The 13,113-nt window shown below is 51.4% G+C and overlaps 1 protein-coding gene and 1 long non-coding RNA gene across 2 annotated transcripts; both read left to right on the top strand.

Moving 5' to 3' along the window:
* LOC133361816 (RPA-related protein RADX-like) lies at window positions 1-5,282 on the top strand. The gene is made up of 2 exons (XM_061580808.1): window positions 1-221; window positions 2,245-5,282. The coding sequence occupies exon 2, from the start codon at window positions 2,398-2,400 to the stop codon at window positions 5,005-5,007; it is 2,610 nt and encodes an 869-aa protein (XP_061436792.1). The 5' UTR covers window positions 1-221; window positions 2,245-2,397; the 3' UTR covers window positions 5,008-5,282.
* Window positions 5,283-10,734: 5,452 nt separating this feature from the next.
* Window positions 10,735-12,599, top strand: LOC133361813 (uncharacterized). Its single transcript, XR_009757420.1, has 3 exons — window positions 10,735-10,995; window positions 11,551-11,662; window positions 12,581-12,599. It is a non-coding gene; the product is annotated as an uncharacterized LOC133361813 (long non-coding RNA).
* The last annotated feature ends 514 nt before the right edge of the window (window positions 12,600-13,113 follow it).

The following is a 13,113-nucleotide window of genomic DNA, read 5'->3' as shown; positions in this document are numbered from 1 at the left end:
TTTTTATTTTAAAAAATCGGCAATTTTTAGTGCGGCGATTCCGGGCCGAGTTTAAATCCGGTTAAGTTGTTCCACATTAACATCTCCTTTCGTAACAACAACAACGACGACAACTTTATTGGCGTGTGTGGTGGTGGTGGTGTAACGACCTGGGGCCACGCGTGCCGGACAGGCGAATGCGTTGCGGCCTACGGGACAAGACCCATCATCACCACCGGCGGGTAAAGCTGCGTGTGTCTCTCTTCTATTCTCTCTACACTCGATGTTAGTGAACGACACCCACAGCATCTCGCTTGATCCTAGCGGCAGGGATATCGTCAGCGTAGCTAATTGTGCTGCAGTGCGGTTTGGGTGTGTAAGCGGGACTTGCCCTATCAACAACAACAACAACAACCGCCATTCGCCACTAAGTGGCGGTGACGTCACCACGACGCTTGTGCCAGGCCATGTGCACCTTGAGGCCAAGTGAAGTGTCGAACGCCCGCTGGCAGGAGGTCACGGGGCAGACCCAGCAGGTGCCACGGGTCGACTGACCGAGATGACCGAGATGACTGGCTGATGCACCACCTGTGCCCCCTACTGTGCCAACTTGCTGTGCTTTAGCCACCCGGCGCTCCGCTCGTTGTTGTGAGCGTCGCTCCTCCGCCCTCCGTTGTTGTTGGAGGGCGACTGCCTCCAACTGCCCAGTAGCGTCCTTCACGAGCCTCCTCCACTGAGGCCGATCTTGACACCGCTGGTACCAGTCATCGGCAAGTCCACTCAGCTCCACGTCCTCCTGTACCACATCACTCCATCTCTTCTCCAGCCCGTGCCGCGCCCGTCTAGCCCCCTCGATCCGGCCGAACAAAAGCTGTTTAGGCATGCGGTGGCTGCCCTATCAGCACACAGACACACACACACGGCTCGCATCAGTGGCGAGTGATGTCAACCAACCCCTTGCGTAGACCAGCGCGGTGAAGTATGGTCATTACGCATTGACCAGTGTGGTGAAGTATGGCCAATCTACATACCAACACCAGCACAGACCAGCGTGGTGAAGTATGGTCAGAATCCACATCCCAACCCCTGCATAGACCAGCGTGGTGAAGTATGGTCATTACGCATTGACCAGCGTGGTGAAGTATGGTCATTACTCATTGACCAGCGTGGTGAAGTATGGTCATTACGCATAGACCAGCGTGGTGAAGTATGGTCATTACGCATAGACTAGCGTGGTGAAGTATGATCATTACGCATAGACCAGCGTGGTGAAGTATGGTCATTACGCATAGACCAGCGTGGTGAAGTATGGTCATTACGCATAAACCAGCGTGGTGAAGTATGGTCATTACGCATTGACCAGCGTGGTGAAGTATGGTCATTACTCATTGACCAGCGTGGTGAAGTATGGTCATTACGCATAGACCAGCGTGGTGAAGTATGGTCATTACGCATAGACCAGCGTGGTGAAGTATGGTCATTACGCATTGACCAGCGTGGTGAAGTATGGTCATTACGCATTGACCAGCGTGGTGAAGTATGGTCAGAACCCCACCCCCCACCACCCCCCACGATGAACCTATATAGATTGCGAAGGCATTGATCTAGTGGTAAAGAAAAGCCTATATAACACGTAACCGTAAACCTTAACTCTAACCTCTAACTCTAAACCCTAACCATAATTCCAAACCCAGAATTTAGCCCTAAACCCTACATCCTAACCCCCAAGTCCAAAACCCTAAGCCCTAACTCCAAACCATATCCAGAAACTCCAAGCCTAACCCATAACCCTCACTCATACCCCTAAACCTAATCAAACAAATCCATAAACATAACCCTGTAAATGTTGTGGCTTTGTTTTCCAACACACCGGTATGATGTACTAGTAACAAATTGGCATGTTCTGTTTACGTGACAAACCTGGCTATTTGGCTTTGTCGCGTGGACGTGGGTTTAAAGACATTTATATTTCTAACCTTCAAAAAAACCTGTTATGGATGATATTGGTCGCAAAAGCCTATGTGTTTATATGGTAATCAACGCTTGGCTTTACGTCATCGCGACATTCGCCGTCGTGTCTTTCAGCAACTCATCCCCGATGTAAACCGGCTGTGGTGTGACTCCACCCGCGTAATAACCCCTGTTATATATTTCAACTTCCCAACAGTTTATGCCCTTCCCCAAGAAGACACCTTTAGTCTCAGTCGTCCTTCAGGAACGTACCAGTGGCATCGTGTGGCCAAATTCTCTTTTTTTTTTTCTCAGCCTCAGCTCTGGTCAGGCAAACGCTGCGGGGGATGACGTCGCAAGCTTCTCGGCGCGCAAGGCACTTCGGCGAGACGGCAGACGCTGCACCGGCGCCTTGAACCCTTCAGTGCCGAGCCGCCCCTTCGGTTACTGCCGCCGTCGCGTTCGACGATGGCCGACTCCGCCGAACCCCCCGCGTCATTGCCGCCGCTGGAACCCACCCCGTTGGCGCGCCTGACCGCGACGCTCGACGACCTGCAGAGCATGGAGGTGAACGTGGAGCCCTCGTCCGTCGCCGTGGTCGCCGTCGAGCGCTACCTGCGCGATCTAAAGGTGCCGCAGGAGCACGGCGAGCACCAGCCTCCGCAGCCCAGCTTCGCCTACGACGTCACGGTGACGGACGGCGAGCGCCGGCTCAAGTGCTCGCTGGCGCTCCGGCTGATCCACCTGGTGCACACGAACCGGCTGAAGGCGGGCTGCGAGCTGCTCGTCCTCCGCTACGACGTCGGCACGGCCGAGCGCTTGGTGGTCGGCGTCCGTTTCCCCGTCATCGCCGACGCCGAGGTGACGGCGGAGCGCTCCCGCCTGCTGGTGGGCGCCGACGCCGAGGCCCTGCCCTGGGCCCGGGGGGCGTCGTGCGCGGACAAGCCCCTGGGAGCGGCGCGCGACTACTACCTGCCCCTGTGGAACAGCGAGGACTACCACGGGCAGCGGTGGGAGGAGGCGACGGCAGAGGACGTGCCGGTGCGGCCGGCGCGCCGTGCCACCGTCCGGAGCCTCGCGGAGGCCGCCGCGTCGGGCGCCAGGGGCCTCCCGCTCGTTGTGCGGCTGCTGCACAAGTCGCGGCTGCTGCACTTTGGCCGCGTGGACAGGCTGCGGCCGTGGCCCTACCGCGTCTACCTGGAGGTGTGCGACGGCACGGGCGTGGTGCCCGCCGTCCTGTGGAACGAGCTGTGCCCCGAGTGGTTCCGCTGCCTGCAGCCCGGCCAGGCGCTCGTTCTGGGCGACTACATGCTGAAGGACGCCTTCGCGTGCCGCACCTGGCCTGACGTCTACGACCTGGGCCTGCCCGTGTTCAAGAAGTTCGAGATCAACCTGAACTCGCGAAACCCGGCCGCCGACATCCGGGTCGTGCACCCGCGCCACGTGGACCCGGCCTGGCACCTGCCCGAGGGGCGCTACTGCTTCACCCGCCGCCGAGACCTCGGCTCGCTGCCGGCCGACCGCGCGTGCGACGTGGTCGGCCTGGTGTCGTTCGTGGGGCGCCAGGAGCGCATCCGCAAGAAGGAGAACCCGTGGCGTGCGCGCGACGACTTCTGGGTGTGCCGCTGGGTGCACGCGGTGGACGCCAGCAGCGAGGAGCCCTTCGTGCTGCAGCTCTTCGCCACGTCGCAGCCCGACGTGCACGACCTCCTGCGGCCCGCCACGCTCGTCGTGTGCACGCAGATGCGCGTCAGGCACGGCCTCGGCGGGCCCTACCTCACCACGTCCGTCGAGAGCCAGGTGTTCGTCTCGGGCCAGCACGCCGGCAAGCCGTACGCCGCCGAGCCCGCGGTGCTCGAGGTGGCGCAGTGGTGCTGCGGCATCGCGGACGACGATTTCTTGGCCCGCTCGGCGGTGGGCGGGTGCTACGTCTTCCCGCCGCTGCCCACGACGCTGGCGGAGTTCGCCGCGGGACGGCCGACGGCGCTCACCGTCACCCCGCTGGAGGAACTGCGCTCGGAGGTGGCCCGGCTGCACTACCGCGAGCAGAAGCGCCTGGTGGTTCAGGGCACCATCGCGGAGGTGCGCTACGTGGAGCTGAGCGAGGGGGCGGGTGGGCAGGAGAACGGCGTGCACGACGCGTCGCCCTCGGCGTCTTTCTGGGGCGTGGAGGCGGCGGAGGAGGCGGCGGCGGCGGCGGCGGTGCAGCCATCGCAAGCGGAGGATGAGACGGAGGACGAGGACGACGTCCCGCTGACCTCCGCGCAGGTGGTCGAGTGGCGCAGCTACAACCTGCGCTCGAGGAAAACGGAGCCGCGGGCGGCCGTCGCCAGTCACGGCGCCGCGAAGAAGAAGCCGAGGCTCGACAACGTCGTGGGAAACCATCGACAGCCCGGGCCGCCCGGCGCCCCGGTGAACGCGAACGAAGGGAGCGTCGCCAACTTGTTCGCGCCGTCGGCGGAGACTACGGCCGGTCCCGAGCGCGGGACGATGCTGGCCGCGTCGCGAGAGATCCTGCCGGCGCGGGGTCCCGCGGCGCGCGAGCCTAACTCCGCCAAGGCCCTGTGGGAGACCAACGATTGGTCCGGTTCTCAGCTCGTCCTCGCCGACCACCTGCGCCTGGGCGAGCTGCCGGCCGAGGCCGTGATGCGGCGCTACGACCACGAGCGGCGCGACGCTCAGCGCGAGCTCTGCAACCTGCAGCCGGCACGCCGCGCCAGCCTGCCCGCGGACGCCGCGCCCGACGCCGGAGCCTTCCGCCCGGCGTGCGATCTCGTCGGCTACTTCGTGATGACGCTGCTGGGGCTGGACCGCAAGGTGGCGCTGGACGTGCCGTTCGTGCCGGTGTGGGACCGCGGGGACCGCCGGGCCGCGTGCCCGTTGGCCGAGGAGCGTGCCGGGCTGCTGGAGATTCTGGCGCACGGCAGCGTGCCGCCCGGGGTTTCGCCGCTGCAGGTCACCGAATCGGCATCGCCTCTCGCCGGCCGGAGGATGCTGTTCGTGCTTGAGCAGTGCCGGCTTGGGGCCGATTGCGTGGAGGTGACGCTGAACCGGGCGTACCCGGCGCCGGACGGGTGACGCCGCCGTCTCGTCGGTCGTTGTGCCCTCGGTTGCCGAATTATATGGTCGTCTCGTCCGCACCCGCGTGCCGAGTTGATCGGAATCGTGCGGCCGATCGTGCCGGCTGGGACGCGCCGGGAATTTGCTGCCACATCTCCTCGGGGACGCCGGGTTTGTGACCCCCCCCCCACGAGGGTGTGGAGGGTGGACAGCACAGCAAGTAGGTTTCTGACCCGTCTCTTCAGCGGGGTTTTCATGTATTCCGATTTCTTGGAATAAAGGTTCAAAATGGATTTGGTCGGATACACGCCTGGATTTTTTTAGCATAGGGTTTGCGAGATTTTCTTAACAATTAAATTAATGGCGGCATCATTATTATCAGTATTCTACCATATTGCCTTGTAGCAGTTGGGCGTTGCATTACAACTCCTGAGTTAGGTTTAAATGTGCCGGGCGGCGCTTAACTTGTTTGACAGCAAGTAGTAAAGAAAATTCCACATTGTTATGGCAGGAACCATTTCCACACAGTTGTTCCTGTCTGGATATTTCACCTTAAAATTCCCGAGACTGGAAATCTAACCAATTCGCTTGCCGAGATTAATTCCCACTCCACGGCAAGACCCTAATTTACCACCTGTAAATTGGAGCATCATTTGCATTGCACCCATGCAGCGTCTAACCTCACAGCGCCTGTAACCAAGCCTGCGTGTGGGCTCGTACCACTCGTAAACGGAAGCCATCCGAACAACGGAAGGTTTTTGCGATTGTGCCCGTGCATTTTAACTTTTTTTTAACCTGACCGCAAGAAAATGTAACCTCACCCTCAAGTAAATTTCGACCGGTCGCACCCTCAAGATCGAATGAATCCTGTCCATGTGCCTTGCAGTTTTGCTCAACGCGGACATCGGCACGACGGTTTGCCAAAACCTCTGTGGGCATGAGGCCAAGTGGCGAGTATCGGTGGTTTTTATTTATCATTATTTTCGGTCGTGCTCCCGGAGATCTGCAAAACCCGAGTCTGCGGCGCGCTGGGCAGTAACTAGGCAGGAAGGTCGCCCTCTCCTTCAGGACATAAAACGACTTACCGTGCGTCGTGAAACGTGACCGACAAATCACACGAGATGTTAGCGGTTGGTTTTTATTTTTATTATTTGCGTTGCTAGTGTCCTTCGCTGGTATAGCGGCCTAATTAATTTAACATCCTTTTCAAGCGCGGGCGGTGGGGGGGGGAGACAGCCATTCACAGCGGTTATACTCGGCCACGAATGTCAAATATTATAACGTACCGCGTGTGCCTGTGTTAAGGTTTTTTGGTTTCGCGAACGATGTATTGCCGTTCTCCCCTGACGGATTCGGAAGCATTTACAATTGCTCATGTGACCTGAACGTTTGCGAAGTTTTGCAGGTTTCGTGAGCGGATTCGTGGCTATGGCGGGTCGGTTTATTTATTTCGACTGGAATTTAAACAGCGCATTACTTGCCAAAACAAAAATGTGTTTATGAATGGCATTCACAAGTTGTGCGAGCCAGACACGATCAAGCTCCGAGTCTCCACATTGGATGTATCGATAAAATGTGATATTTATTCGAATGTTATTAAGTTTTTAAATTTGAAAAACATACATACCTGTCAACCTCTTATCAGTACCTACCTTATTACAGACCAATTCAGACCTTATTGGTCACCCCGTGCCCCTTAAAAATCTCAACGTTCATCCTACAAAGCCCGTATTGAAATGGCTGTACGCTGTATGGACCTGAAAACTCTATTTCCCTATACAAGAATACGGGGTAAACCTTTTGGTTCTAGATGTGAAGCTTTCGTGACTGCAAGGATTCATATTCTTAGGTTTTTTCGGTAAAGTCACGTAGGTAAAAATTTAAAATAAAAAACCGTCACAGCACGATAGCTGTATCACTTGATACAGCTATCGTGCTGTGACGGTTCCACCTGAAGACGGAAGCTTGTGTTGCCTCCGAAACGTCGTGATTTTTATTTTATTTTACTTTTATTAATTTGAATTTTTTACCTACGTGACTTTACCGAAAAAACCTAAGAATATATAAACCTTTTGGGTTGACGAGTATGAACATGTTAAATAGAAAGATATCCGTCTTCTACATTGACAATCATAAAAAATATGTATTTAGACACGTGGCAAATAAGATGTAGGAGAGCGATATTGTTTTTTTTTTAATCGGCAATTCTCTGAGTTTGGGAAACTTCGTCAACATTTATGCCCTGCCCCGACGTGTCTCTCGATCCGGCAGCAGAATGTCAAGTGACATGTACCGGCACCAAGGCCACGTGCTTCATTTGCGTCGCCCGTCCAAACAACAACAACTTTCGATTTAAAGCTTTCGTGCCTGCAGGGATTCATCTTCTTGGTTCTTTCGTTAAAGTCACGTAGAAGAGAAATAATAAAATAATAAAAATAAAACATAATAAAATAATTCTCATGACGTTTCGGCCACAACGCAAGCAGCCGTCCTCAGGTGAAGAACAGGTCTGTCGGAAAGACAGCGTCTGAATGAAGGAATTCAATCGTTTTGTCTGTTTTTAACATATATAAAACAACATTAATATATATTCGTAAATAGTTATTTCGCGATCTGGATAGAGAGCGGTGTGTGTGGTCAAACAAAACCGCTCAGCTCAACAAAGCTAACAATTTCTCCATGGGGAGCACAGTCAGTCGGTGTTAGTCACTCGCCGGCTAGGGGAGGAGGGGGTGGGAGGTGGTCTCGGGACTTCGTTCTGAGTTGGCAAAGTTTCGAGTTCGCCGAGCGGCCGACGCGAGCCTTTCCGTGGGGACGGGCACCGTGCAATCGTGGCCGAGGCGTCGGGCAAGACAACCATCGCCTCCGAAGAGGGGGGAGAGAGCGAGAGGGAGAGAGAGAGAGGGAGGAGAGCAGAGCGTGAAATCTTTTGTGAAATCTTTCATTTAAAAAGTGTGGGAGGCATAAAGCAAAGCATTGAAAAAAAAAACAAAAAAAACTAAATGATGAACGAAGCAAAGTGCCGATTACACCGAGTATCTTCTTGTTTCCTCTGAACGTAAAACAAAGTGGGAGAGAGAGGGGGAGAGAGGGAGAGGATTTTGACGTTTTATTACCGTCGAAATCCTCACGCCAACTTTGACCGCCGCGTGGGAAATAACGCCACGGGTCACCGGCCAAGTCACCAACAGCTCGGCGGTCATCGTATTACCACCACCACCAGCAGCACCAGCACCACCACCAGCACCACCACCAGCAGCACCAGCACCAACACCAGCACCACCACCAGCACCACCAGCAGCACCACCACCAGCACCACCATCAGCAGCACCACCAGCAGCACCACCATCAACACCACTTACAAACACCAGCACCACCACCAGCACCACCATCAGCACCTCCGAGGGCACCTCCGAGGGCAGCTCAATGGGGAACGAGAACGGCTCCGCGGTGGACGACCTCCACTCGGTGGAGATCCACTTGTGGTACAAGAAGTTCATGCGAGAGTGCCCCTCGGGCCAGCTGACGCTGCACGAGTTCAAGCAGTTCTTCGGCATCAGCAGCGTCACGGCGGAGGGCAACGCCTACATCGAGCAGATGTTCAGGACCTTCGACATGAACAAGGTGGGAGGGGGGGGCGAGAGGGGGGTGGAGGGGGAGATGGGGGGATGGGGATGATGGAGGGGGGAGGGGGAAAAGTGGAGGGGGCGTGAAGGGGTGGGGGGTGGAGGAGGGGAGATGGGGGGTGGAGAGGGAGTAGAGGGGTTGATGGGGGGAGGCGAGTGGGGGGTGGAGGGGGAGTGGTGGAGGGGAGATGGGGGGGATGGGGGTGGTGGTGGAGGGGGCGATGGAGGGGAGATGGGGGGTGGAGGGGGGGGAGGGGGTGGAGGGGGGCTGGTGGGGGAGTAGGTGGAGGGGGAAATGGGGATGATGGAGGGGGAGAAGTGGAGGGGGCGATGGGGGTGAAGGGGTGGGGGGTGGGGGATGAGGTGGAGGGGAGGGGGGGCGCTACGGGGTGGTTCTCGCCATTCGCAATGCGGTGACCGGTCACGTGACGATCGTGGGGGGCAGCCAAGTGGGGGGGGGGAGCTGCCTTGCCCCCCCACCCCGCCCCTCCCCCGGTGGCCAAAGCTACGAGTTGGGAGGGGAGGAGGGGGGGCCTTGACAACCAACATCAGATATCATTAATCAGAATATTTATTTAAACTGCGGGAGGAATCCGATGAGCTACAAAGCTCTTTTATGCACAGATGTCCAGTAAGGGGCACGGGCTAAGAACGTTACAACAACAACAATGACAAAACAAGTATAACCGTAAAAACAACGTTTTTCACTATAAATCCTTTATATGCGTGGCGGCTAGAGTCCTCTCATCCTCTGGCTTGAGATGGCTGCCACCTATGGGTCAGATGATTGTCTGCAGTATTAAGCAATTGGTAATTAAATATAATATTTTTGTCCTAAAAAGTATAAAATTTTGGAATTTTTTTCACGACCATTAATTGTCACGCACAACGAGTCTGTGTGGAAAATGTCAGCTCGATTGGATCACGGAAAGTGGGTTAAAAAACGACCGAAAGATTTGCACGGTCCTAAGCAAGCAAGTGAACTTAATATAAAGGATTTTAAAAAACACGATAGGTGTACAAAGTACAAGACGGATAAACAAATCACCCAGACACAGACACAAATACTACATATTCTTAGCTTTTTTCGGTAAAGTCACGTAGGTAAAAAATTTCAATTTAATAAAAGTAAAATAAAAATAAAATAAAAATCACGACGTTTGGGAGGCAACACAAGCTTCCGTCTTCAGGTGGAACCGTCACAGCACGATAGCTGTATCACTTTTATTAATTTAAAATTTTTACCTACGTGACTTTACCGAAAAAACCTAAGAATATGAATCCTTGCAGTCACGAAAGCTTCAAATCTACAAATACAACACTCAACCATGCCCCATCCTACCAGGCAAAGCCCCACTGAGGCTGTGAACTTGTTTTTTAGAAGCGACCTGGCGACCACAAATGATAGCCGCTCAACAAAGTGGCCCCGTCATTCGGACACTTTATAGCAGCAAAATCATCTACAGCGTAAAAAGAACAACTTTCTTAGAACGCCGTTTAAATAAAGTAAAAAAAAATATTAAAATTTTTAAATTATTTCATTGACCTTAATTTGAAGCTTTCGTGACTGCAGGAATCCATACTCTTTGGTTCTTTCGGTAAAGTCACGTAGGTATAAAAATAAAATAAATCACGACGTCACTCAGGAAATGAGCCTTGACCTCGGAGGACTTAGAAGAAGGCGATTTGAAGATCTCAGGGACCTCGTTGGAGTGTAAACATGGATCCATTCCTGCAAATATTGTGGGGTTAACCCACTGAGATTTGGTCAGCAGCAGGGTCTTTTCATCCACTTGATACTTGACTGGTAGCCAGTGTAAACACAAGAAAGCAGGTGTGTGATGTGCTCGCGTAATGGTGTGTGCGTACGGACTCTAGCAGCAGCATTCTGAAGAAGCTGTCGTCTACCCAGAACCTTACTTGGAATCCTGAACACGAATACATGCATCAATTCAGTGAAATGTTACAATTTTACCTTGATATTCGATATTATTTCATATTTTGGTAAATATAATGCCTCTAGTGACTGCACAGATCACATGAAACCATTCTAAAACATACAATAATGATCGCACAAATGATGTTGTACATATACCATTAGCGTTAGAATTCGTTTCATTCTATTCAATACATCGTTACTTGCTCAGGGAATGCAGCCGAACAGTTAAATGTCATATAATCACGGTGTTTCTTGTAGAAAAGCCGCACAGACCCATTCTGCTTGAAGGAAGTGCTGGAGGAGTTGCCACTGCGCGCTCTGAAGGATGCACTTGAGAGTATCGGCAAGATACTCACTGAGAGCCTGCTGCGTTGCCCCGCTGAGCAATGGAACCCTGACCCACCGCAACACGACGACATGGAGACAGAAGCCACGGGATCGGTACTATACATCTAAATTCTGTCCTTTTACTCTTTCATGGTACATTTTAACGTGATTCATCGAATGCCTATCAACCAAATATCTCAGTATGATTGTAAACAGAAAATTACACCCATTGGTGGTCTGGCTGAGATCATTAAGGCTTCTTATACTTGCAAGCCTTATTTTATCTTGGACCTGAACCAAGAATCTCAGCTTTGCTGGCTCATTGTTTTGTCAATTTTACTGCATCAGCCCATGAGCTACCAGACAATTAAAAATTCTGTATTCGTCTGATTTACCTGTATTAATATACCCAAAACATTTAATTAAATTATAGTTGCTTGTCATATATTCTGAGTACTGTAGATAAAAACACGTTTTAAAGAGTATGAATGATTGTGGTAAGCATGCAAAGACATGAAAAAAATTTCAACTGGTTTTATACACGTTCACTAAAAATACTGTGATATATTAACTCTGACAATGGATGGCACTTGTTATTTGATTGTTGATGTTAGGAGTTGTGTGGTTAAAATGTGACACCTGCTCCCATCATTATGTGTTTGCATCCAGGAGTCAACTGTAGCTGTTGTGACGGCTGTAGCCACAGTGCTATCTGTGGCTGTGAAAACTGTCAGTGCGGAGGTGATAGAAGACATTTTGGAGTCGGCTATCATTCTACATGGTAAAGAGGCAGGGTGACGTCTATGAATAATTGATACAAATTGATAAATTATTGACTATATCTGTTTCCACGACTTCTCAGTTTTTTATAATTGGAAAGAGTAAAAGTTCGTGAGTATGTATAGTAGGAGAACGAGAACAAAAAGTTAATAAGTATCTGCTGAAAATCTCATTCAAGATACATAAAGTAGTTATTTGCCACATTTCTCTGACTTGGATAATTTATAACAGTTCACTGTTTAGAGCTGCATATCCCAATGAACAATATTGCAGTATGTTCATCTCATAAATATCTGCAAAATAAAATACTTCTTGATGTTGCACTGGGAAATGTTATGCATGCGCACTGGATGATATATTGATTTCAAGTACTGTATAGGGTAGATTACCAAAATATTGGCAATAGTTTATTTAATAATTGAGCCTACAAATTATTGTTATGCTGAATATACAGAGTGGCCCATAGGTCAAGACTGAATGGGTTATCTTATTTTAACAATTTTCAAACTGACTTCCATTAACATGAATGTACACATGAATTCTCTGTAGAAGTTATTTTTGGACTTTTTTAGATTCACGTGTAATCTTTGACCATTCCTAAATTACGTTTTGTCTAAATTCATTCAGGGTTCTTGGTCGAATTTTGTAAACAACGGGATTGTGGTGAACCCACAGGAAGAATACAAATATATATGAATAATGATAATAGATAAATATTAACTTAAAGAATAAACTGTTTAAATGTTTTAATGCCAGTGCTAAAATAAATGAAATAACCCTATTTGTCCAGACTTTTTTGTCACCCTGTATAAAAAATGCCTTCCAGGTGGTTACATCAGGCAACAATACAAGATATATATGTTCCTGTGGTGATAATTAGTTCCAATCTACTCTACCGTTTTTCTCACCCTGTTGACAGCCCTGTTGCCACTTTTCACCGATGCTCACCCTAACCTAAGAAACACGGTCATAAACCTGTGCGAGTCTTGGTGGGAGAGAGACCTACCTGGGAAAGAGGAGCTTGGAAAGAATATGATCCTCACAATTCTGCGGTGCAATTTAATACAGCAGAGCAAAGCCTTGGTATGTAGCAATGCCTTAAATTGCAATTTATAATTTGTTGTTTTTCATGACAGTGACTTTCATTCTTGTGAATTTTTTTTACTGCAATCAGTGTGTTTCTAAAGATTATTACCTGCGCTGGTTAGGCATTGCCTCACCAACACTTATTTTACCTGGAATAGCACCTTCTACAAACAGAATGAGGGTACCCCTATGGGCTCCCCCTTGTCACCAGTTATAGCCAACATGTTCATGGAAAAGTTTGAATCAGACGCCATCCAGACATCCACCCTGCGTCCTTCCTTGTGGAAGAGGTATGTGGACGACACTTTCGTCATCTGGCCACATGGCCTCCCAGCATTGAACCACTTCTTGGACCACATCAATTCT

Source organism: Lethenteron reissneri, unplaced genomic scaffold (assembly GCF_015708825.2).
Source record: "Lethenteron reissneri isolate LAM-NWPU_2019-01 unplaced genomic scaffold, ASM1570882v1 scaffold_1244, whole genome shotgun sequence".
In the NCBI taxonomy this organism is placed as follows: Eukaryota; Metazoa; Chordata; class Hyperoartia; order Petromyzontiformes; family Petromyzontidae; genus Lethenteron; species Lethenteron reissneri.
Note: the sequence above shows the minus strand (reverse complement) of the source record. Positions and strands in the feature narration are given on the sequence as shown.